Here is a 27,855-nt window from a genome sequence, read left to right as displayed (position 1 = left end):
CTTTTTGGAGTGTATGTATGCCTGGGGAGAGGCACTTGCAGGGCAAACATCATCGTTTTGGTTACCACATATGTATGCACATGCATAGTCACAGAAAAATAAATCCAGGTCACGCTCATTTGTTACTTCTTAAAGTTCGGTAAAGTTTTCTGATTCTCCTTCACCATTTACACTATGTTCTTTGCTCGGCTTCCTGTCGCTGTTTCTCACTGCATTTTCTAGAGCTTTCTGTCTTCGGTAGAAGTGTGAAAACTTGTTGAATATAATGGTTATTGGTAATGCCACAACTAATATCCCACCCAAGATACAGCCAGAAGCGGCTAGTTTTCCAGCTACGGTGGCGGGTACGACATCACCATAGCCTACTGTGGTCATGCTTACAGTTCCCCACCACCAACAAGAAGGGATAGTGTCAAACCCCGTGTCTTCATCCTTCTCTGCCGTGTATGCTATTCCAGAAAAGACGGAGACACCAACAGCCAGATAAAGGAGCAGGATGCCCACTTCTCTGTAGCTATGCTAAAAGAAGAACATAACACAAATGTACAGAATGTGCAGATCAAGTAGTAGGTAGAATTTTACTCTACATTGGCTTTACTGCTGTCTATAGCTATACCTTGTCAGCGTGAAAGATTTACAACCTACCTGTACCGGACAAGGGACCAGTTCACGATCCAGAAGAACCCGTTGTATTTAGAGGATCTCAATGTACATGGTTTTGACCTATTTTTATATACTTTGCACACCCCTGAGGTCAAGCAAACTGTTGGACATAGGGACTAGCTTCAGGCACAAGAGTTTAAAGGGAAAGAAGCATCTAGCCTGTCCCTATTGCGTATGGAGCACTGAGAATGAAGGTAAATTTTGTAATATAAGCAGTATGCTGGTGCACTGGGGGCGGAGCTGCAGTCTTATGTGCACTGGTCTACCCCGGCCACCCTTCTGTGCTGATTTCCCTTTAAGAAAGGGTTCCAATACAGAATGCTTATTCCTAATATGCCCATGTAAAAGAGTCAGTGAAGCGCTGATGAACGAGCACTCTTAAAATACAATCCAGGTATTGTTTGTGCAGCCCAGACGCCCAATTAATTGGACATTGTAAAGGCTCTGCAAATGAGTGCTGATCTTACTGATCTACACTCTTTTGCTTCCTCCCACTGGGCCATGTTAAAGGGCCTTAAGCTTTAATGTTGTTTTCCAGCTCCTTTGGCATTTTTTAAGTTCATGAAAAAAGGAGTCTTTTAGGGTCCTATTCCACGGGCCGAGCAGCGATGTAAACGAGCGCCGATCTGCAGGATCGGCGCTCGTTTACTGGGCCTATTCCACAAGCCGACAATCGTTAGCTAGGGCTGCAGGGACATCGTTAACGATGTCCTTGCAGCCCTTGTTTCATACTATACCTGTCCAGGCACAGGTCTCCTTTTCCCGGTCCCGCGAGGCGGTCCCGGCCAGTAATTGGCTGAGCGCTCTGTCAGCTCAGACAGGCCGCTCCGAAGCTGATGCTGCTGCACGGTACCAGGAGAAGGAGAAGACCTGCAGCCCGGACAGGTAAAGTATGATGCTTGTGAAATCGTCGGGTGCTCGCTATTCCACGTAGCGATGCGCAGTTGGCGACTGATTTTAGGTTTGAACCTAAAGGAACGATCAGCCGATGACATGATCATCGGCTGATCGTTCTCCCTATTCCACAGAGCGATAATCGTCCGAATCGGGTCAATTCGGCCGATTATCGCTCCATGGAATAGGCCCCTTACAGCTCTTAACAATGAACTGTGTTATTCTGTAGAGTCCATCATCCAGGTTGTACTGACTTAGAGGGTGGCCCCATTACGAGCCCAGAAACACATATAATTTTCTTTTACATTACATGACCATAGGTGACCACAAAAGAGCGCCGATCAGCGAGGTTTTGCAGTACTTTTACATGGCATGAGAAAGTGAGCATCCGGGCTGCTCAAACAATCCTTGTATTCTTCATGCAGCCTTGGAAACTGACTGCAAGGATATGCAGCAGTACGTACGTAGTGTGCTTCTGCTCTGATCCGGCATCCTGTTCTTTGGCTCTCCCATCCAGCCAATGTATTTTCAGGCTGCTGCTTGTCTCCTCTGGCTATCAATCATTCCGGAGGAGGTGACAGCCTGTAGATACAGTGAGTGGACAGGAGACCTGGAGAACAGGATGCCGGATCACAGCAGCAGGTAAGTATGCACTACTGTGTCATCTGGAAACTGACAGCACAGATATAGGCCTATCCGTGCTGTCAGTTTGCCTTTGTCATAATTGGCCCCACATCCCCTGTTTACACAGAAACGTGTAGCCGATAACGATATATTTTGAAGCATGCACTAAAGACATGATTAGTCGAGGATCGGGCGTTTTCTCCGTCCTCAGCTGATTGCTGTCACTTTTACACGGGCCAATTATCGGCCGAAGGAACAATTGTAGCAAAACTCCTGGCAGATAATCTTCCCTTTAGGAATAAATAATTGGTAATATTAGCTGAATTATATGTATTGATTGAATAGCTTTACAATAAACAAGAAAGGGGAGTGCTTCTTTAAAATGACTTTCTTTCCTGTGATGGGAGGGGGCATAAACCAATAGAAGAATGGGAGAACCATTGTTCTTTGAGCCTCTTGGTGGAGGTTCCTAATGGAATGTCAACACATCTGGCCAACTCTTTAAAGCGACTCCGTACCCACAATCTGACCCCCCCAAACCACTTGTACCTTCTGATAGCTGCTTTTAATCCAAGATCTGTCCTGGGGTCCGTTCAGCAGGGAATGTAGTTTAATGTCATAAAAACAACTTTTAATCCGGCAGCGCTGTGTCTAACGGCCGGGGCTTACATTTGCATATGCATTAGGCTGGCACAACCTCTCTGCCCTATTCACCACCCTCCTCATCATTAAGAATACTCCAGGCAGATTGCTTCCTATTCCCCACCTGTGGCAGCCCGGCACATGGGCTGGATCGTTAATACACCTGTGCAAAGCTCAAACAGCAGTAAATGTTCGTGGATCATTCCTAATGATGAGGGTGGGGAGGAAGGACAGCGATGCCGGATTGTTTTTAGGACAATAATTGCATCCCCTGCCGAACGGACCCCAGGACAGATCTTGGATTAAAAGCAGCTATCTGAAGGTATAAGTGGTTTGGGGGGGACAGATTGTGAGTACGGAGTCGCTTTAATATATATTTCGGCCTGCCAACTTTCCTTTGCCGTTTTTTTTTATAGCTGTTTTTGTATAAATAAATGCCATTTTGTTTTTTTAGCAGCTGAACATAATGGCCAAAACTGGTGCATGAACCACCATTGCCATAGAAGATGTGACTTTACATGCCTTTTTTAGGTGAAAAAAACAACATTTTTTTTATAATGATGAGTAGGGATGGTCCGAACCTGCCGAAGTTCGGGTTCGTAGGAACCCGAACGCTCGGCAGCAGATTCCCGCTGTCTGCCTGCTCCGTGGAGCGGGTGGATCCAGCGGGAGTAACGCCTATGGCTATGACTGTATCCCAGTTTTCCAGGCGGGACGGCCGCCATTTAATGGCAAATGTTTTCTGTTATTTTAAAACAACGGCTGTTATATTGAAATAATGGCCGTTATTTACTGTTATATGGCGGCCATCCACTCAATTACACCATTGTGTAAACAGATCCTTTCTGTGTTTTCAATCCACTCCTGGTTTTGGTTGCAATATGAGGACCACAATACTGACTGAAATATATGTAGTGTGAACCCAGCCTAAAGGCCCTATTCCACGGAACGATTATCGTTCGTATTCGGCCGATATCGGCCGCTACGGACGATAATCGTCCCGTGGAATAGAGTGCAACGATCAGCCGACATCGTTCATGTCAGCTGATCGTTGCAGTCGCTTGTTTTTCAACATGTTGAAAAACAAGCGACTGATATAGCAGCGATCTGCTGCCGTCGCTCCATTGAATAGGAGCATCGGCAGCAGACGCTGCTATATCCTATGGTCTGCCCGGACGATCAGCGATCCCCCGGGCAGCCCCCCCGCAGCTCCCTGCCACCCCCTCCCGCACTCACCCGCTCGCTGCTGCCGCGATGAATAGCGGCGGCAGCGAGCGGGGAACGAGGAGCAAACGAGCGCTGAGAGCGCTCGTTCGCTCCTCTAACAACCTGTGTAATAGGCCCATAAGGGCCCTATTCCACCGGACGATTATCGTTTGCATAATCGTTAACGATTAATGATCTCAAACGACCGCTATTGCGAAAGACCTGAAAACGTTCACTCATTTCCATGGAACGATAATCGTTACTTATGATCGTAATTGCGATCGTTTTTTCTTCGCTATTTATTCGCTATTGCGTTCGTATCTATTGCGAACGACCGAACGATGTCTTATTCAATGCGAACATTTTGTGAACGAGCAACGATAAAAATAGGTCCAGGTCTTATAAAGCGATCAACGATTTCTCGTTCGGTTGTTAATCGTTAACTGCATTCGAACGATTTAACGATAATCTGAACGATAATCGTCTGGTGGAATAGGGCCCTAAGGGTGCATTTACACAGACAGATTTATCTGACAGATTTTAGAAGCCAAAGCCATAAATGGATTTCAAAAGAGGAGAAATCCCAGTCTTTCCTTTATGACCTGTTCTCTGTTTATAGTCTGTTCCTGGCTTTGTCTTCAAAAATCTGTCAGATAAATCTCTCTGTGTAAATGCACCATAAAATGAGTTAATTTGGAAGCGAAGGTCCTCTCCACTCACCTGGCTACACTATCACTAAATGTACCAGACTGGACGGGATATCAGAACATCATTGTGGTGATAAAATGTTCTCTGTTACTTATTTAAAATGGTTTGTCTCCAAAAATAAATTAGGCCACACTTCTTAAAGTAAGTGTTGGCGAGGCTGAGAGCGCCATAAAAGCTTTGCTTATCTTTATTTCATAAGTTTAACTCAGAGCTGGATTGTTTATTGTGCATCTATAATAGGTAGCTCTTCGTAGTTAGAGCGGAAAGACCCGTCTCAGGCTTCTTTTTTCTTAGCACATTATAAAAAAACCTGAATCAAGGCTTTTTGATCCCTTTTACTACTAGGGTTTCACATTTTACTTCGAGTGTGGGGTATTTATTTTACTTTTAACATATGGCTATGTTCACACTATGGGGGAGATTTATCAAACATGGTGTAAAGTAAAACTGGCTCAGTTGCCCCTAGCAACCAATCAGATTCCACCTTTCATTTTCCAAAGAGTCTGTGAGGAATAAAAAGTGGAATCTGGTTGCTAGGGGCAACTGAGCCAGTTTTACTTTACACCATGTTTGATAAATCTCCCCTTATATTTTTTGCAAAAGACTGCGTGCATCCGTTTTGATCAGTTTTTCCATTAATTTTCATTATTAAAAAACGGATCGAAACACATCCTTTTTTTTAATGTACATAAAAATGTAGTTCACTACATTTTTGTGTACGTTACAAAAAAGGATGCATTTTGATCCGCCTTTTTATAATAGAAGTCAATGGAAAAACGGATCAAAATGGATGCACGCAAATGCATCAGTCTTTTGCAAAAACAGATGAAAAAAATGGATTTCAAAAAAGTGGTGTGAACCCAGCCTATATCAGTCTTTTCTCTCATGATACATGTTCCAATTCTGCAGGCAGTATGAAGCACATGGCTGAAAAGGATTGAGAATAGTCAAGTATCTAGATGTAATCCATAGTGTTTATCAGATACATTGACTGTGTACTGGTAGCAGGTATATTTAAAAAAAAAAACTGTAAAAAAAAAAAGAAAAAATAGAGCAGATATTGAAATTTAAATAAATTCAATATATAGTATAATTTTCTGGGTGACTGGTAAGGCAGGTTATAGATTTAATGGGGTATTCTGGAAAAAAAATGTTTTCAAATCAACTGGTGTCAGAAAATTATACAGATTTGGCTGGATCCCCCAATCCCCTGAATGATCCACTATCTCTGACCAGCTAGAAGCAGCTGCTGCAACTTCACTGATTGTGCAAAAGTCTGCAGTGATATTAGGGCTGTGTTCACACATTTTGGCGCTGCATTGCAGTACTGCAGCAAATTCACAAAAATGATGCAGTAACACAGGTAAATGATGCTAAACCGCACAGAGTATCAGAGGCGGCACTGCCAATCCCGTCTGGAGAAAAAAATGAGGCATAAACAGTATATCCCATGTAAGATAATATTGGATAAAGTCCTTACTGTGGGGCTCAACTTCAAAGATAAAAGATGCTTGATCATAATATGTGCGTAGAGACGGGGATTTTTTTTTATTAAATTCAAAAAGTTGTAACACCATACAGTGTGCTGTGTGGTGTTACAGGTAGAGAATACAGTGTGCTGCGTGGTGTTACAGGTAGAGAATACAGTGTGCTGTGTGGTGTTACAGGTAGAGAATACAGCGTGCTGTGTGGTGTTACAGGTAGAGAATACAGCGTGCTGTGTGGTGTTACAGGTAGAGAATAAAGCGTGCTGTATGGTGTTACAGGTAGAGAATACAGTGTGCTGTATGGTGTTACAGGTAGAGAATACAGTGTGCTGTGTGGTGTTACATTTAGAGAATACAGCGTACTATGTGGTGTTACAGGTAGAGAATACAGTGTGCTGTGTGGTGTTACAGGTAGAGATTACAGCGTGCTGTGTGGTGTTACAGGTAGAGCATTCAGTGTGGTGTGTGGTGTTACAGGTAGAGAATACAGCGTGCTGTGTGGTGTTACAGGTAGAGAATACAGTGCTGTGTGGTGTTACAGGTAGAGAATACAGCGTGCTGTGTGGTGTTACAGGTAGAGAATACAGTGCTGTGTGGTGTTATAGGTAGAGAATACAGCGTGGTGTGTGGTGTTACAGGTAGAGAATACAGCGGGCTGTGTGGTGTTACAGGTAGAGAATACAGCGTGGTGTGTGGTGTTACAGGTAGAGAATACAGCGTACTGTGTGGTGTTACAGGTAGAGAATACAGTGTGCTGTGTGGTGTTACAGGTAGAGAATACAGTGCTGTGTGGTGTTACAGGTAGAGAATACAGCGTGCTGTGTGGTATTACAGGTAGAGAATACAGCGTGCTGTGTGGTGTTACAGGTAGAGAATACAGCGTACTATGTGGTGTTACAGGTAGAGAATACAGCGTGCTGTGTGGTGTTACAGGTAGAGAATACAGCGTGCTGTGTGGTATTACAGGTAGAGAATACAGTGTGCTGGGTGGTGTTACAGGTAGAGCATACAGTGTGGTGTTACAGGTAGAGAATACAGCGTGGTGTGTGGTGTTACAGGTAGAGAATACAGCGTACTATGTGGTGTTACAGGTAGAGAATACAGCGTGCTGTGTGGTGTTACAGGTAAAGAATACAGTGTGCTGTGTGGTGTTACAGGTAGAGCATACAGTGTGGTGTTACAGGTAGAGAATACAGCATGGTGTGTGGTGTTACAGGTAGAGAATACAGCGTGCTGTGTGGTGTTACAGGTAGAGAATACAGCGCGCTGTGTGGTGTTACAGGTAGAGAATACAGTGTGCTGTGTGGTGTTACAGGTAGAGAATACAGTGCGCTGTGTGGTGTTACAGGTAGAAAATACAGCGTGCTGTGTGGTGTTACAGGTAGAGGATACAGCATGCTGTGTGGTGTTACAGGTAGAGAATACAGAGTGCTGTGTGGTGTTACAGATAGAGAATACAGCGTGCTGTGTGGTGTTACAGGTAGAGAATACAGAGTGCTGTGTGGTGTTACAGGTAGAGAATACAGCGTGCTGTGTGGTATTACAGGTAGAGAATACAGTGTGCTGGGTGGTGTTACAGGTAGAGCATACAGTGTGGTGTTACAGGTAGAGAATACAGCGTGGTGTGTGGTGTTACAGGTAGAGAATACAGCGTACTATGTGGTGTTACAGGTAGAGAATACAGCGTGCTGTGTGGTGTTACAGGTAGAGAATACAGTGTGCTGTGTGGTGTTACAGGTAGAGAATACAGCGTGCTGTGTGGTGTTACAGGTAGAGAATACAGCGTGCTGTGTGGTGTTACAGGTAGAGAATACAGTGTGCTGTGTGGTGTTACAGGTAGAGAATACAGTGCGCTGTGTGGTGTTACAGGTAGAGAATACAGCGTGCTGTGTGGTGTTACAGGAAGAGGATACAGCATGCTGTGTGGTGTTACAGGTAGAGAATACAGCGTGCTGTGTGGTGTTACAGGTAGAGGATACAGCGTGCTGTGTGGTGTTACAGGTAGAGAATACAGCGTGCTGTGTGGTGTTACAGATAGAGGATACAGCGTGCTGTGTGGTGTTACAGGTAGAGAATACAGCGTGCTGTGTGGTGTTACAGGTAGAGAATACAGTGCTGTGTTGTGTTACAGGTAGAGAATACAGTGCTGTGTGGTGTTACAGGTAGAGAATACAGTGCGCTGTGTGGTGTTACAGGTAGAGAATACAGCGTGCTGTGTGGTGTTACAGGAAGAGGATACAGCATGCTGTGTGGTGTTACAGGTAGAGAATACAGCGTGCTGTGTGGTGTTACAGGTAGAGAATACAGCGGGCTGTGTGGTGTTACAGGTAGAGAATACAGTGTGGTGTTACAGGTAGAGAATACAGCGTGGTGTGTGGTGTTACAGGTAGAGAATACAGCGTACTATGTGGTGTTACAGGTAGAGAATACAGCGTGCTGTGTGGTGTTACAGGTAGAGAATACAGCGTGCTGTGTGGTGTTACAGGTAGAGAATACAGTGTGCTGTGTGGTGTTACAGGTAGAGAATACAGCGTGCTGTGTGGTGTTACAGGTAGAGAATACAGCGTGCTGTGTGGTGTTACAGGTAGAGAATACAGTGTGCTGTGTGGTGTTACAGGTAGAGAATACAGCGTGCTGTGTGGTGTTACAGGTAGAGAATACAGCGTGCTGTGTGGTGTTACAGGTAGAGAATACAGTGTGCTGTGTGGTGTTACAGGTAGAGAATACAGTGCGCTGTGTGGTGTTACAGGTAGAGAATACAGCGTGCTGTGTGGTGTTACAGGAAGAGGATACAGCATGCTGTGTGGTGTTACAGGTAGAGAATACAGCGTGCTGTGTGGTGTTACAGGTAGAGGATACAGCGTGCTGTGTGGTGTTACAGGTAGAGAATACAGCGTGCTGTGTGGTGTTACAGATAGAGGATACAGCGTGCTGTGTGGTGTTACAGGTAGAGAATACAGCGTGCTGTGTGGTGTTACAGGTAGAGAATACAGTGCTGTGTTGTGTTACAGGTGGAGAATACAGTGTGCTGTGTGGTGTTACAGGTAGAGAATACAGTGTGCTGTGTGGTGTTACAGGTAGAGAATACAGTGTTTTGTGTGGTGTTACAGGTAGAGAATACAGCGTGCTGTGTGGTGTTACAGGTAGAGAATACAGCGTGCTGTGTGGTGTTACAGGTAGAGAATACAGTGTCCTGTGTGGTGTTACAGGTAGAGAATACAGCGTGCTGTGTGGTGTTACAGGTAGAGCATACAGTGTGGTGTTACAGATAGAGAATACAGCGTGCCGTGTGGTGTTACAGGTAGAGAATACAGAGTGCTGTGTGGTGCTACAGGTAGAGAATACAGTGTGCTGTGTGGTGTTACAGGTAGAGAGTACAGTGTGCTGTGTGGTGTTACAGGTAGAGAATACAGCGTGCTGTGTGGTGCTACAGGTAGAGAATACAGCGTGCTGTGTAAGTGGGACAACAATGAAATAATAAAGTACTGCAAATAAATCAGTAGCACAATGAAACTGCAATGTGTGAACACAGCCTAGATGTTCTGCAAGAGCTATGGGCAGGGTAGGGGACTGTGATAAACAGCTGAGGAAAAGCATTGCATTCTGGAACCTGTAGTACTATGTACAACTGCTCAACCAGGAAGTACAATCACAATACAGAACAACCCCTCCACCCCAAAACAAATGGTAACATTTTTGGTAGTTTTAAAACTGGGATAGATAGGTAAGTAATGATATCTGCTTCTGCAGAATGTTCATTTTTTTACCTCTACCTAGAGTTACCCTTTAACAATCCTGTATGTCTTGCAGAAAGTAATGTATTCTGTCCTCTTTCCTCTTCTGCTCTGGACAGTTCCTGACACAGACAGAGATGGCAGCAGAGAACACTGTATCAGACACGAAAAAAATACACCACTTCCTGCAGGACATACAGCAGGTGATAAGTAGTGGCAGGCAAGGTTTTTTTTTAAAGAAGTAATTTAGAAATCTGTAAAACTTTGAAACCAGTTGATTCATAAACAATTAATTTTATTTGGAGTATCCCTATATGTTGAGAGCTCTCACTTCGTACTCTCCACATATACATGAACATTCAGGAGGGTCGTATTCACGTGTTTATAAGCAGCTTATCTTTTGGAGAACAAAAGGGTCAGGCAGTTAAAAACTCAACTTACCCAGTGATTCTCTCCCCCCAATATGGTGGGCTAGGGAAAGTCAGGGCCCATGTGTAGGTTAACAATAGAGATGGGTGAACCTTGAGCACTCTGCTTCCTCCGCTCAAAGAACTGACATGTCAATTCTTTGAGCAGAGAGCGGAGGCCCGCAAGCCCTCCCATAGACACACTGTTTGACACTGAGGCAGGCGGGATTCCGCTTCGGAGAGCTCCGCGGTGGAATTCCGCCGAATTTGCTCAGTGTGAACAGGTCCTAAGAGAGAAGGAAGAGAACGGCTCAGTAAATGTACAATATAAGGTTCAAGGTTATGAATGAGAGAAGGTGTTCAATATCTGTCCATACTTTTTGGGGTCAACATCTAAAAGTTCATTCATTTAGTTTAGTCTACAGAATAAAATGAATTTCTACACTTGAGAGTCTTAAGTAGAAACGAGCCTCTGCTACTTTTACCTTGAGTGTAGCGCCAAGTGATCGAAGGCCTGTTGAATGTCTTGCCAATTTTAGGACTCGAAAAATCCTCATTAGCCGAAACACTTGGACAACCTTCCCCACATTTTCTAACTCATGATCGCTGCCGATAGTCAGATCCACCAAGAGGGTGAAGTAGAACGGGAGGACCGACACAATGTCTATCAAGTTCAATGGATGTTTGAAGAACTTCTTGAGATTGGGAGCAAGAAGGAGCCTAGAAGATACTTCGAATGTAAACCAGGAGATGCAGAAATATTCCAGATTGTGAAGGTTTGGGTCATCGATAGGAACATCGTCTTCGTCTAGGTTTTGATACTCTGGCATGCTGTTGATACACATGGTGGATATCGAGATGAGAACAACGCAGATGGAGATAAAACTGAAAATCTTGCTGGGAATTGAATATCCAGGATTTTCCATAGTCAGCCAGAGCCTTTTGCGCAGGTTGCCACATTGTAAGGTGTTAAAATGCATAAGGTCCTGGTTAAAGTCCGAAATCTCATCCACCGATGTGTCCACGCTGCTCACCTCACTCTCATCATCCCAGTTACGTCTTCTGCTTTCCAACTTTCGTTCATGGTACCGATAACTGCAGCAAGAATCTAGAAAGAACTCACTGATTCCCCAGTATTCTATTTCCTGGGAGAATGAGAAGGCACATAGGTCATCCATCATGTGCAGTTTCCCCGTCTCGTAAAAGTACAAGACGTATGGAAAAAGACCCGGATTTCGGTCAAAGTAAAATTCCTTCGATACCAAGTCGTAGTCATCGCAGATTTGCAGGATGGATTCTTCCGAGTCACAAAATAGTAAACGCCCAAGCCTGGTGTCCGGGAACTGCGACAGTGTGATGGGGCTGATTTTCTTCTTTAGTCCTCCAACGTTGATATTGATGGCATGGTCTTTGAAATTTCCGATCCAAAAAGATTTACTTTTATTAACCATGGTCATTGGTTATTGCATTGCTGTATCTGAAAACATAAAAAATTATTTTACAGTATAGTCACAAAGGGATAAACTCAGACAGTACCTCTAGAAACAAAACTGGATGAGGACAACAATCCAAGCTGGATGCAGCACTAGAAGAACCACAACCTATGGGCGTAATCTCGTCCAGCTCCACCATCTTTGTATGGATAGAGTGGACATTAATATTACACATACGCATATGAGATGGAAACATAACAGTTTCACCGCTGGAAGTAATAACCACATGTGCGTCTATGGTCTGTGATATCCATCACGCACCTTTATTCACTGAAGTTTCTAGATAAGTGGGTAAGCCGGTGTACACTAGAGACTGTGGACGGAACAGAGACAGAAAATCGGCGGGATAAAAGTCAATTTACATTGATTTGGACTCGACCAAGAAATTATAATTATCAATGAATGTTTGTGTCGAGCCGATTATAGCCTTTTGGTCCCCTAGCCACCTACTCCCCCTCATGTATAGGCAGACATGTCTATGAGACTATAGGTACGGAGGACGACCTGTGGGTGCTGTGATGGTAGTTGTTACAGTAATAGAGCTGCTATTATTATCATCATAGTGCATGTTGGTCTATGTAGAACATACTAAGTATGTCATACCCTGCATGCCTGGAAGTCATTATCTAACAGCTCTGACCTTTCTATCCGGTGTAGAATACAATATATATATATATATATATATATATATATATATATATATATATATATATATATATAACACCTGATAGAAAGGTCAGAGCTGTTAGATATTCCATATACTGTTCTATCTGTGGTGTACGCTCGACTGATCACTTGCCAGATGGTGCTGTGTGACGCCACTACTGTGATGGTTGGTCGGGATATAGCTCAGCCAGATGTTAGGTTGTCGGGACGCCAGTGGGGCACACTGGTATGGTGGCACACCTGCTTTTATTTTAGATAGGCTGGCTGTACCCTTTCCCATGTGGTCAGTAACCTGCCGGGCTATTTGGGGGTCCCTTGAGTACTTATCACAGTTGTCCGGAGTGGAGTTATGACTCACCCGGACTATTGGTACCGCCACCCACAGAAAGGGGAGATGACCCAAGGAGGATGCAATGGCTGTGTAGGTGCTTAGTGAATCACCACTGAGTCCAATTAGAATAAATAAACTTCTTCTTTACTGCAGGAAAGGCTTAATACAGTGATATACAGCACGATCTTGCCTTGATAATATCCTTGCATCTTTAGCAACCCGATCTGTGCTGGGAGATTAGAGAGAGGTATAGTTGTGCTGACTGAGTTCAGTGCTGAGAGGTAGAAGAGGTTCAGAGAAGTAGAGAGGAGTATGTCGAGAGAGTCCCAACCCAGGGTAGAAGTGTGCTCTGCTGGAAATTCAGAAGGAGAATAAGTAGAGTACTTGAGAGTAAAGAGAATACTTGTGCCCATGTTTTGACTCTTTGGTTTTTTCACCACCTATTGTCCACCAGTGTCGGGCGACCCGTCCTAGAGGGTGACACAAGCCCCAGACCTTGTTACCTGGGTTGAGCAGAGTGGTCAGAGTTCTCTGATGAAACCCGGGCTGCGAGATAGAGTACGTAGGCTTCTAGCAACTTTGCTCTATCCTGATCAGTTCCTTTCTTATGTTGGATACTGTCCTGCACTTTTAGACTGGTTCGTAGGCGTAGGTTGGGGTGATTGCTGACTTGTCCTCTCTAAGTGTGCGTTCAGCACTGCATAGTGTATGGAAGTGCTGCTTTCAAGAAAGAAGTGTTTAGGTGTCTCACATGTGTCCGTTCTCTATAGAGACCAACCCAAGACTGTCCACAGGGGACCTGGCAGAAGCCAGTGCCCTCCTTGGCTACTACAGGGATCTTTCTGGCTTGCGTCCTTCCTCTACAACAGTCAGAGTAAGACTCACTAAGGTGTGGCTACACTTCCTCTCCCCATGTGACTTCTACAGCATTTGTAAGGTGTGCTGTGAGTGGGTGAGAAGAGTGCAAGAAAAAGAGAAGGGAAGAGATAGGTAGAAAAGCGAAAGAACTCCCATTGGTGCACAGATCCTAAAACAATAACCCTTTAGTTACATCCAGCTGTGCAATACTTAGGTACACAATATACATACTAGCTGCATCTAGTGGCAGAACTTAGGTACTACTTCATTACCACTTTTGCGAGGGTGTAAAGACTAGAAACACCCATGGTGGGACACCACGTCTATCTATCTATCTATCTATCTATCTATCTACATAGGACTGCAGGTAAACCTATCTATCTACCTATTTACAGACTAAACAGCTGTGCTCCATGTACTACATACTATTATATAAGATGTAGATTAGATGATGGGAGACAAAATAAAGTGAGTGTGCCACTAATACTTATACTATACACACCCTACTGAGTTATAATATAGTCATCCCAAAAAGTTCCACTTTGCCACTAATGTCTTATACTATACAAGTATAATGCTAACCAACCCAAAGTGAGCAACGGCATCTCCCTTGCTAATATCTATTTATCTTACATGTCATATTCTGTCTTCCATCTCCTATCTATCTATCTATCTATCTATCTATCTATCTATCTATCTATCTATCTATCTATCTATCTATCTATCTATCTATCTATCCATCCATCCATCCATCCATCCATCCATCCATCCATCCATCTATCTATCTATCTATCTATCTCCTATCTATCTATCTATCTATCTATCTATCTATCTATCTATCTATCTATCTATCTATCTCCCATCTCTTATCTATCTATTTTTTATCTATCTATCTATCTATCTATCTATCTATCTATCTATCTATCTATCTATTTCATATTCTATCTCCCATCTCTTATCTATTTTTTATCTATCTATCTATCTATCTATCTATCTATCTATCTATCAATCTATCTATCTATCTATCTATCTATCTATCTATCTCATATTCTTTCTCTCTCTCACTCTCACTCACGCACTCTATTTGCCAATTTACATAGGACTGCAGGTAAATCTACCGAGTTATCTAGTAATCCAAATAAAAAGCAGTAAATCACCTGCAGCTCTTCTACATCTACTTCATCCTGTTACATAACAGTGGGCAAAACACATACCTGTACCGGCTAATACTTCTATCCTAGGCTCCCTACTACATTACAACTCATTCATCCTAAAAAAGTTTTATTCTGTTAATAGATTAGGAGAAGAGAGTTCATACTGCAGAACAATACAACATTTTACTCTATACAGATGTAGCAGTGCTGAGTGTGTCATATGGCAGTACTCATTGCTGTGCTGCCTGTGGTTTCCTATAGGACTGCACAGAAACCTATAGATAAATGACACTGTTAGCTCTGCTACATTTCCAAAGCACAGACAGTAACCAGACGCATAGTATATAGTATCTGTACTCACCCCCAGTCCCCTCTCCTTCTTCTGGGATTTCGTCAGTCTTTGCTAAATCCAGCTTAATGATGAAGTTGATGCAAAGGTGCAATGAGGGTTATGGGCTGGGGGCCATGGCTGCTCGTGACCCTGTGCACAAGGTTTGGGAATGAAGCATGGAAGCCCCAGGACCAGGGCTGAGCTGCTGTCATGTGAATCTCCTCCCAGCTTTCTTGGGCTTGTAGTGGGATCTAGTTACTTAAATATTGATGTACTGTACACATACTTCCAGGCAGCATCAAATCTGGATTGTTACGTAAATTTTCACAAGCCGCAGCTGTTAACCTCCTGGTAAAGGAGCAGACGCCTCTGTGCAATGATAGATGTAAGGTATATAGGGACCTGTCCCATCCTTATCCCATACCTTCTACCTACAAGGTGAAACTCTGGTGTGGTGTCGCTTTAAATCTTATTTTTGGTGATTGCATTATGAGCAATTCTCTAATATAGTGTAATCTTATTCTCAGAATGGCTACCATAACTGTCCCCTGCATTCTGCTAAATGACTGTGGGAAGTAGGAATTAATTTCCCTGCCATTGCACGGCTCTATCACCAGGACTGCGCCTTCCTCTAGGTAGAGCAATAAGAGTATGAATAAAATTATATTAGGAAATTGCTCATTATACAATTCTTTATTCTCTAATTTGTAGCCAGATCTTTTGTATAAGAATGGATGTACAGAGCCCCTCTTTTATATGCTGTTTGGGATGGTGAGAGCCCCCCACTTTATAGATTAGACCTAGTGTCAGACTTGGTCCTCCAGGCCAGTGGCGGATTAAATGTACCCTGGGAACTTGGCTGTCCAGTCGTCTTGTGTAGTCCCCCTATAGTAGATGGCACCCTGTGTAGTCCCTCTATAGTAGATGGCCCCCTGTGTAGTCCCTCTATAGTAGATGGCACCCTGTGTAGTCCCTCTATAGTAGATGGCACCCTGTGTAGTCCCCCTATAGTAGATGGCCCCCTGTGTAGACCCCCTTTGTAGATGGCCCCTTGTGTAGTCCTCCCAATAGTAGATGGGGCCTTGTGTAGTCCCCCTATAGTAGATGGCCTCCTGTGTAGTCCCCCTGAAGTAGATGGCCCCCTGTGTAGTCCCCCTATAGTAGATGGCCTCCTGTGTAGTTCCCCTGAAGTATATGGCCTCCTGTGTAGTCCTTCTATAGTATATGGCCCCCTGTGTAGTCCCCCTATAGTAGATGGCCTCCTGTGTAGTCCCCCTATAGTAGATGGCCTCCTGTGTAGTCTCCCTATAGTAGATGGCCTCCTGTGTAGTTCCCCTGAAGTAGATGGTCTCCTGTGTAGTCCTTCTATAGTATATGGCCCCCTGTGTAGTCCCCCTATAGTAGATGGCCCCCTGTGTAGTCCCCCTATAGTAGATGGCCCCCTGTGTAGTCCCCCTATAATAGATGGCCTTCTGTGTAGTCCCCCTGAAGTAGATGGCCCCTGTGTAGTCCCCCTGAAGTAGATGGCCCTCTGTGTAGTCCCCCTGAAGTAGATGCCTCCCTGTGTAGTTCCCCCTTTAGTAGATGGCCCCCTGTATAGTTTCCCCTTAAGTAGATGGCCCCCTGTATAGTTCTTCTATAAAGATGGCATCCTGAGAAGATCCCCTTTTTAGTATTTTTCCAGATGGTGTTCCCCCTTCAGCAGATGGCCCCCAGTGCAGCTCCCTTTAAGCAAATGTCCTCTCGTACACCCCCCCCCCTGTAAGTAAATGACCCCCATGATGGCAATAAATACAAAAAACAAAAACAAATTACTTTCACCTGCCGCCTGCAATTGACGGAGCGCTAATAGGCAGCAAACATGTCTCCCTCTCCTGATATGCCGCTGTTTACATCCCATTGTTGACAGATCACTATCTAGGCTACAGACCACCACTCTGTTATAAAAACAGTGGTCTGGTTTAATATCCCCAAGCAGCACCAAATCAGCTCCAAAGTGTAGACATAAATACTGAGTCACCTGTAGTAACCCAACACCACACTAAAGTAAGAAATACTGCCGCTGTAGTTATCCAACAGCACAGTGCAGAAATACATACTGCCTCACCAATCACCTTCAGCAACCCAACAACACTGTAGAAATAAATACTTCCCCAACTGTATTACCCAACAACACACTGCACCAAACATACTGCACTATAGTGCAGAAATTTGTATTGCTCCTCCTGCAGTAACCCAACATCACACTGCACAAATACATACTTCACCTGCAATAGCCCAACATCACACTGCACAAATACATACTTCACCTGCAATAGCCCAACATCACACTGCACAAATACATACTTCACCTGCAATAGCCCAACATCACACTGCACAAATACATACTTCACCTGCAATAGCCCAACATCACACTGCACAAATACATACTTCACCTGCAATAGCCAAACATCACACTGCACAAATACATGCTTCACCTGCAATAGCCCAACATCACACTGCACAAATACATACTTCACCTGCAATAGCCCAACATCACACTGCACAAATACATACTTCACCTGCAATAGCCCAACATCACACTGCACAAATACATACTTCACCTGCAATAGCCCAACATCACACTGCACAAATACATACTTCACCTGCAATAGCCCAACATCACACTGCACAAATACTTACTTCACCTGCAATAGCCCAACATCACACTGCACAAATACATACTTCACCTGCAATAGCCCAACATCACACTGCACAAATACTTACTTCACCTGCAATAGCCCAACATCATACTGCACAAATACATACTTCACCTGCAATAGCCCAACATCACACTGCACAAATACTTACTTCACCTGCAATAGCCCAACATCACACTGCACAAATACATACTTCACCTGCAATAGCCCAACATCACACTGCACAAATACATACTTCACCTGCAATAGCCCAACATCACACTGCACAAATACATACTTCACCTGCAATAGCCCAACATCACACTGCACAAATACTTACTTCACCTGCAATAGCCCAACATCACACTGCACAAATACATACTTCACCTGCAATAGCCCAACATCACACTGCACAAATACATACTTCACCTGCAATAGCCCAACATCACACTGCACAAATACATACTTCACCTGCAATAGCCCAACATCACACTGCACAAATACATACTTCACCTGCAATAGCCAAACATCACACTGCACAAATACATGCTTCACCTGCAATAGCCCAACATCACACTGCACAAATACATACTTCACCTGCAATAGCCCAACATCACACTGCACAAATACATACTTCACCTGCAATAGCCCAACATCACACTGCACAAATACATACTTCACCTGCAATAGCCCAACATCACACTGCACAAATACATACTTCACCTGCAATAGCCCAACATCACACTGCACAAATACTTACTTCACCTGCAATAGCCCAACATCACACTGCACAAATACATACTTCACCTGCAATAGCCCAACATTACACTGCACAAATACATACTTCACCTGCAATAGCCCAACATCACACTGCACAAATACATACTTCACCTGCAATAGCCCAACATCACACTGCACAAATACTTACTTCACCTGCAATAGCCCAACATCACACTGCACAAATACTTACTTCACCTGCAATAGCCCAACATCACACTGCACAAATACATACTTCACCTGCAATAGCCCAACATCACACTGCACAAATACTTACTTCACCTGCAATAGCCCAACATCACACTGCACAAATACATACTTCACCTGCAATAGCCCAACATCACACTGCACAAATACATACTTCACCTGCAATAGCCCAACATCACACTGCACAAATACATACTTCACCTGCAATAGCCCAACATCACACTGCACAAATACTTACTTCACCTGCAATAGCCCAACATCACACTGCACAAATACATACTTCACCTGCAATAGCCCAACATCACACTGCACAAATACATACTTCACCTGCAATAGCCCAACATCACACTGCACAAATACATACTTCACCTGCAATAGCCCAACATCACACTGCACAAATACTTACTTCACCTGCAATAGCCCAACATCACACTGCACAAATACTTACTTCACCTGCAATAGACCAACATCACACTGCACAAATACTTACTTCACCTGCAATAGCCCAACATCACACTGCACAAATACATACTTCACCTGCAATAGCCCAACATCACACTGCACAAATACATACTTCACCTGCAATAGACATACATCACACTGCACAAATACATACTTCACCTGCAATAGACCAACATCACACTGCACAAATACATACTTCATCTGCAATAGACCAACATCACACTGCACAAATACATATTCACCTGCAATAGATCAACATCATACTGCACAAATACATACTTCACCTGCAATAGCCTAACATCACACTGCACAAATACATACTTCTCCACCTGTATAACCCAACAACACACTGCACCAAACATACTGCTCCTCCTGCAGTAGTCCAACATCACACTGAACCAATACATACTGCTCCACCTGTATAACCCCACACCACACTGCACAAATACATACTGCTCCACCTGTATAACCCCACTGGCTGAAACGCGTCTGGAGTGTGATGATGTGACCACCTTACCTACACTGGGATGTTACTCCCTCAGAAGATTATAATAGGGGTGCTCTGTTCGACCCGCTTATATTATAATCTGTAACATCCTGAAGTTCATGGCAAAAACAGGGCCTCACCAGACTGTGAGCTCACAGGTTGAGAAGCGTTGATATAGTGAGTAGTTGTTAGGCAATTTTGCCAGTGCTGTAGTGCCAGAAAGCAAACGTTCTCACAGCATAGTGCTATGTAAAAATGATCATTTACTACACCATGGAGGAACTCCAGAAACTGTTCTCCCTCCTGGGGAAACCCCTTACATTCACTCTACTGCTTGGCCCGGAACTTTTTATTCTGCTTCTTGACCCTTTTATCAAGCTTATTTGAGCAGGATACATCTAGTCAATCCCTACTGTACTGTAAGTGACAACTCTGTGTTCTGGGGAAGCACTAACCAATCTCTTGGAAAATACTTATATTAATTCTTAATAAAGATGGTAATGTTAGATACGACTGCACTTGGGGGGGGGGGTATATAATCATTACATAATCATATCACGGATATATATATATATATATGTGTGTGTGTGTGTGTGTAGTGAAAGAGGGAGAGCTGTATATCTACAACGGCCAGCCCAGTTGCTCTATGTATGTGCTCCTTCTATCTTCTAGCTACAACAATTACATTCCCCTATTCACTGCTAAACTTCCGCATCCTGCCATGATATGATTATAAAACTATGTGAATTAGCTGCAATTCAAACATATAAGTAGATGTCAGAGTATTGTTTCCCAGACATTATAATTTAAAGTGGTGTTCAGTTTTTTTTTGTTCTTTTAAATCAACTGGTGTCAGAAAGTTATATAGATTTGTAATTTACTTCTATTAAAAAAAGTCCAGTTACTTATCAGCTGCTGTATGTCCTGCAGGAAGTGGTGTATTCTTTCCAGTCTGACACTGTGCTCTTTGCTGCCACCTCTGTCCATGTCAGGAACCGTCCAGAGCAGTAGTAAATCCCTATAGAAATCCTCTCCCACCTCTGGACAGTTCCTGACATGGACAGAGGTGGCAGCAGGAGCACTATGTCAGACTGGAAAGAATACACCACTTTATGCAGAACATGCAGAGGCTGATAAGTATTAGACTTGATTTTTTTTTATAGATGTAAATCACAAATCTATTTAACTTTCTGACACCCCTGAGTACCCCTTTAATGTTGAAATATACCATATGCCTTGCTGTTTCAAAACCACAACTCCCATTATGCTGCAAGAATGTGATCCACCTCAGAGGGAAGAATAAGATGAGCTGTATGTGCTCTGACAGCATCAAGGCTTCTAAATATGAGAGGACCCCTCGGGGCAACATTTTCTTGTGTTCTTTGCTGTGTACTATGAGCAGAGACAATAAGATAATAGGGATTTAATCTGAATGATCCATTGGCAGGAAGAAGGGAATGCAGGTGATGACGTGGTATTGGTGGGGGGTGCAATCTATCTGCAAAGTTGATTATTATCTGTATATAAAAAAATGATCATTTTTATCATCACCACCATCATCCTCAATCTTCCTATCAATCTCATTACTGGTTTAGAATTTCTATTGCCTGTGGTAACTAGTATTCACCACTAGATGGCAGCATTCGCTTTGATATATTATACCAGTGTGTCCTAATGACCTAATGTCTTAATAAAATACTGATCAGACATAGTCAATGACAGTCTGAACAATGAAATCTAATGATTCGTAGGTGATGTCTTCTATGATTGAAGTCCTTTACTTAGGGTACTATTACATGGAACGATAATCGGCCCTATCCGGCCGATTATCCTTCCATGTAATAAACACAACGATCAGCCGATGATCGTTGTCATCAGCTGATCGCCATCAGCCGGCGCCTGACGATTTGCAAAAGAAATATATTACCTATCCATGGTCCAGGGCTCCTCTTTCTCCTCTTCTCCCCGGGTCCAGCTCCAGAGCGGCCTTTCTTAGCTGACAGGCCACTCAGCCAATCACAGACCAGAACCGCCGCGGCCAGTGATTCCCTGTCAGCTAAGACAGGCCGCTCTGAAGCTGAAGTGCACGGGACCTGGGGAGAAGAGGATCCCTGGACCCGGGATAGATAATGCATACCAGTTTAGCAAGGGCTGCAAGGACATCGGTAACGATGTCCCTGCAGCCCTTTTAAAACGATTATTGGGCCGTGTAATAGGCCCTGTAAACAAGCGCCGATCTAGCAGATCGGCGCTCGTTTATATTTATTATTGGGCCCCTATCGGCCTATCTAATAGTACCCTTGCAGTTTTCCTCTCTATCCAGCATACACATAACTTTTCCTGAACACCATTCGTCTGTGCAGAATATTCTTCCTCTCTTAGTGCCCCACACAATAATAGTTGCTTCCTAGTGCCCTCATAGTACTAGTGTCTGCTTTCTACCATCCCACAATAATAATGCACCATACACAGTAAAACTGATGCCCTTTATTGGGGTCACCTTGGTGCCCTTCGTGCAGTAATTGTGGCCCTACTCTGTAATTGTGATCCCACTCAGTAGTGGTAATTTCAAAGAAATACAGATGGACTACACAAGTCCATAGTAAGTTCTGTATCTCACCTCAGAGCTTGCTTTACAGCTTACACTGCTTAGTATTGCTCTATGGCGTTCTCTATGTTGCTGCTGCTTCTGAAAGTTTATTATAGAAGATAGAGGGGAGCAAGTTCCCCTCCTCTGTGTGTGCAGTGTATTGGAGATATCATAGCAGTTAGACATTATCCCAGCAGTGCCACCACTGGCGAAATGAGGCATTACACAATTCTCTTTCAAATTAATAGGTTGTCTGTGTAGAGCAGGACACGATCGGTCCTCCAGAGGGAGAGACGCACTTTGTAATCTCTCTTCAATCTGATTAAGAGATGAGAATCATAAACTGGTGACCCCCCCCCTCCCCCTCCATTAATTCCCTAATAGGAAACATTATATAGAAACTAGTTTTCCAATGTAGTCAGGACACATATATATATATTTAAATATATATAGATATATTAAATATTATATATAAATATATACAGTGGTACCTTGGTTTAAGAGTAACTTGGATTTAGAACATTTTGCAAGGAGAGCTCACAGTTTTTCAATTCCAATTGTGACTTGGTTTAAGAGCATTACTTTGGTTTAAGAGCTCCCTGTACTGGGTGGGAGGGGGAGTTGAGGAGGGGCATGGTCTGCACTGGGTGGTCTACAGCCCTGTACTCTGACCCAGGAAGTCTCCTTTACCTTCAAAATCATAGCAGATCCACTTCAGGCTGGGGCTTGCATCAGGGGACAGGACTGTAGAGGTAATCTCTTCATAGCTGTAACCCCTCTCTCCCCGGATAGAGAGCGCTGCATGTATGTGCCCACATCTGCCCTGCTCATTCCTTCACGCTCCCTGCAGTCTCTGTCAGCCCTTGTGTTTCCCATCCTCTCTATTCCTGTTATAATGTGCCTGCACTTACATTCAGCCATTCACACTGCTGCTATAATGTGGCTGCACTCACACTCAGCTATACACACTGCTGCTATAATGTGCCTGCACTTACACTCAGCTATTCACACTGTGGTATAGAAAAATTTCTGTCACTGTCCTCCTGCACAGCTGTGTGATTCTCACTTCCTGATTGGTCCATGTTTAACACACACCCCTTCCCCATTTCTGTCATGTGACCACACAGACCTCTGACAGCAGCCCTGCTTCTCTATTCTAGCCTGTTGTACTACGCTACTGCATCATGGGGATCTGCAGTTCCATCCTGTAAATACAAACTGCTGCTGTGTTATCAGGGTTATGCCCTTACTATACATTATACACCACATGCTGATTGCTATACTGTACAGTAACTTATAATATCACATATTTAACTGTTTCTAAATTTTTGTTTCATTTGTTTACATGTTATTAAGAATAAAAAAAAAACATTATTTTTGGGGTGTGGAATAAATTTTCTGCATTTTAATGATTTCTTATGAGAACATTTGCTTTAAGAGTGTAAGAGTGATTTGGATTACAAGCACGGTCCTACAACAAATTATACTCATAATCCAGGGGAACCTCTGTGTATATTAAAAGCTCAGAAATTATATAGTTAATGCTTACCTCAGGTATGCTGTCCAGTTTGGTTTTAATTTTATCACTCTAGTGACCCGTTTAATGCCTCATTGTGCTGCTCATGCTTCTGCATTTCACTCTGAGCGGGTGAGATTTTTCTATTTAAAAATCTCCAGCCTTCCAGTACTTATCCACTGCTGTATGTCTTGCAGGAAGTGGTGTATTCTTTCCATTCTGACACAGTGCTCTCTGCCACCTCCTCTGTCCATGTCAGGAACTGTCCAGAGCAGGAGCAAATCCCTTTAGAAAACCTCTCCTGCTCTGGTCAGTTCCTGACATGGACAGAGGTGGCAGCAGAGAGCACTGTATTATACTGGAAAGAATACACCACTTCCTGCAGGACATACAGCAGCTGATAAGTATGGGAAGACTGGAGATTTTTAAATGGAAGTAAATTACAAATCTATATAACTTTCTGACACCAGTTGGAGTACCCCTTTTAGATGATTGAGATCTCATAAGGCTTGATGGATCTGCTGATCATCTCTATGCAAGTTGTGATGGATCAACAGAATTTTATTCGCTGCCACACATAATAGACCCTCTCTAGTATTTTGGAGTTGGATTGCCACATCAGGTAGAGGCCAGCTATAACATACTTGTGAATGTTCACTGTATACCACCAGGTTCTCACACTAATAGTGTTAGAAATATGGTATTAATTACATTGTGGGAGTCGGCTTCGGAACTAGTGGTATTCATGGGCTATTAGCTGCTAAAATAGCAATATAGATGTATGCGTACTGTTCACCCCTTGTGGTCCTGGAGAGCAGGAGAGGTTTTCTATGGAGTTTTGCTACTGCTCTGGACAGTTCCTGTCATGGACAGAGGTGGCAGCAGAGAGCACTGTGTCAGACTGGAAAGAATACACCACTTCCTGCAGGACATACATCAGCTGATAAATACTGGAAGACTGGAGATTTTTTAACAGAAGGAAAATACAAATCTGTATAAATTTCTGACACCAGTTGATTTAAAAAAAATAAATATTTTTTTGCCAGAGTATCCCTTTATTTATGCAAATCCCAGGTGACAGTGAATACTGGTGCAAGATTGTGGCACAGTTTAATAGGATTCTCCAGACTTTAAAAACATGGACACCTTCTTCCAGAAACAGGACCTCTCCTGTCCTCAGTTTGGGTGTGTGGTTTTGAAGCTCAACTGCATTGAAGTGAATAGAGCTGGGTTGTAATACCTCATACAATCTGAGGACAGGAGTGGCGCTGTTTGTGCAAGAAAGTAACTGCGCTTTTTCTAATTCCTGTTTAACCCCTTTAAGCCGAAACATTATTGTTTTAAACTAGTCTGTGACAATCTGGTGACTGTCTAGTCCAAGTTTACACTGTATAAGAAATAGTATACCTAGGTCAGTGCTGCTGCTTTAAAGGGAATATGTAACCAGAGAATTACTTATTGTTTAAATGAAATCTTTTATGTTAAACATAAGAATCCTTTTTATATCATATATAATTTATATATGATATATGGTATATGACAGGGGTCCTCAACTGGCGGACCGCGGAGGCCAGCTGTCCTGACCCCTGCTGCAGCGCAGTATACCTGTATACTGAGCTGTGCTGCTCCCCTCTGCACAGTAACTATGAGCACTCATAACGAGCGCTCATAGTTACCGTGCCGGAGCAGCACTGACAGAGAGGGACCCATCGGCTCCCTCCCTGTCAGTCATTCTTGTGGCCGCAGCGGTCACAAGGGGTCGCTCTGTCCTGTCTCTGGTCTCTGTCTCAGCGCCGACGCCAGAACAAGGGGAGAGCGGCCTCTTCTGACTGCTGCAGTGCGGCCACAAGAGGGGAAGAGAAGAGGAGAGGCCCGGACCCAGGGGAGTATAAGTGGTTTTTTTTTTTTTTATGTTATATGCTATATGGGAGGGGGAGCACACAGCAGGGGTGCTATATACTACTGGAGGAGCACAGGGGTGCTAGATACTACTGGGGGAGCACAAAGCAGGGGTCTATATACTACTGGGGGAGTGCACAGGGGGGCTATATACTACTGGGGAGTGCACAGGGGGTCTATATACTACTGGGGCTGCTTCTCGATATCACTCAACACGCTACTCAGTCAGCACGACTGTATTCAACACTATATTCCTGTCGCAGATTTGGTATCGCTAAGTATTTGTCTACAAGTGTGATCAAGTGTACTATTAAGTGTTTTATCCAGAGAAACGTCATAACCTTGTAACCTGCTGCAAGCACGTACTCCAGTAAAAACAGCCTTATTTATGATAAAGAGACTTTGTGATCCTTTGCCTTACACTGACACAGCACACACCACAACCTTGGGACACTACCCCTTTCTGTGGGTGGCAGATCCGATAGTCCGGGAGGGTCACTACACCGCTTTGGCCATCCGTGATTACACTACCCTAAGGGACCCCGTAGCAGCCTGGCAGGACACTGTCCACTGGGGGAAAAGGTACAACCGGCCTTGTAAAATAAAAGCAGGCGTGCCATCACACCTGTGTGCCTAACGGGCACTGGCGTCACAAAGTAACACCCCAAGGTCCGTCTGTATCATGGCCAACCACCACCGGAGTGGAGTCACACTTCACCACCTAGCAAGTGACCGGCCGATCCTCCGACAGAACATCATCACCGGGGGCATCCACCACACATACATAGGACATTTTTCCAGTGACCAATAAAACCCTGTGACAGTAATGTATACTTACCTGTCCTGCTCCGCTCAGCTCCTGATTCCTGGCACTCCTTCTGTGCCGCTGTCAGCAGATAACCAGCTTCTCCTAAAGTGGCATTTCCACAGGAAATGGCCAGTCGGCATAGACAGTATAGACTCCATGCTCCCCAATTTACAGACTTGGACGGCACTCTTTTAGATGTGAGAGCCGTATTCATCGAGTTCCAGAGTATGGGGGAAGCTCTGGCAAAATCTTGAAGGGGGTTGTGTGAGGTATGAGGGAGCACAAAAGGATGTCATTGTAATTGGAGATTGCGTGAAGGACGGTAGCAGGATATCCCCTCAGAGATATACAGAGGGGACAGGTTGTGGACAGCCTTGTATGTTACAGTCAACAATTTGAAATGAATTTGTTGGCTAATGGGGAGCCAGTGAAGGGAATGGCAGAGGGGAGCGGCAGAGCGACGGGATCGCTCACATCACATCTCAGTACACACCTGCATCCTACAATAGGAAACTGCAGCTCCACTTCCTTGAGTATGTTATTCCTACATAAGTCAATCAGTGAATATCCAGATAATATCCCCCCATCTCACACACACCTGCCTGCACTCTGGGTAAAAAGGGGTATCTCCTCTGATGCACTACTGTGAACAAAAGACTATTCTTACAAAAATTAGTAGAGAATTTCTTCTGTCAAGTTAAGAACTTTTCAGCTTTCGTGTTAAACCTGGCTACTTTGTTGCACTTTGAATACCACTGGTACCCCATTTACTGTCACCTAGGCAAACTACACAGGCAGTGCTCCAGGGACAGAGACTCTTACTGACAATGTACACCCCATGTGTACTGTGGCAGAGGTCCCACGCCTACCATCATAATAACTTATTATGACAAGTCACCATTCACTGGCCCCAGGGTCACCACACCATCTGGGTTGCACACTGCACATAAGCAGCACAAATGGAAAACTAACCTTTAGACTGCCCATGTGTCATCATGGTGCTCCCAAGGATGATGTAGCATGTTGCATTTCTGGCCCAGGTAAAGAGCAGGACAGGGCATGTAGCATCACACTGTACTGTAGAGAGGAGATACTAGACACACACAGCAGTACAGGACATGTAGTATCACACTATGCTGTAGAGAGGAGATACCAGACAAACACAGCAGTACAGGACATGTAGTATCACACTATACTGTAGAGAGGAGACACTAGACACACATAGCAGTACAG

The 27,855-nt window shown here is 43.9% G+C and overlaps 1 protein-coding gene across 1 annotated transcript; it reads right to left on the bottom strand.

Moving 5' to 3' along the window:
• Positions 1 to 129: 129 nt before the first annotated feature.
• LOC138771699 (potassium voltage-gated channel subfamily S member 1-like) lies at positions 130 to 11,816 on the bottom strand. The gene is made up of 2 exons (XM_069951609.1): positions 10,851 to 11,816; positions 130 to 519 (listed from the first exon to the last, which is right to left on the bottom strand). Exons 1-2 carry the CDS (start codon positions 11,814 to 11,816, stop codon positions 130 to 132), a joined length of 1,356 nt encoding a protein of 451 aa, XP_069807710.1.
• Positions 11,817 to 27,855: the final 16,039 nt, after the last annotated feature.

This window comes from Dendropsophus ebraccatus, chromosome 14 (genome assembly GCF_027789765.1).
Source record: "Dendropsophus ebraccatus isolate aDenEbr1 chromosome 14, aDenEbr1.pat, whole genome shotgun sequence".
In the NCBI taxonomy this organism is placed as follows: domain Eukaryota; kingdom Metazoa; phylum Chordata; class Amphibia; order Anura; family Hylidae; genus Dendropsophus; species Dendropsophus ebraccatus.
This window is presented reverse-complemented; position numbering and strand designations above follow the sequence as displayed.

Coding starts and splice junctions, on each gene's coding strand:
- LOC138771699 (XM_069951609.1), bottom strand. CDS start 11,816: ATGGTTAATAAAAGTAAATCTTTTTGGATCGGAAATTTCAAAGACCAT. Junction 520..10,850: donor CACTTGGCGCTACACTCAAG/GTAAAAGTAGCA, acceptor TTCTTCTTTTAG/CATAGCTACAGAGAAGTGGG.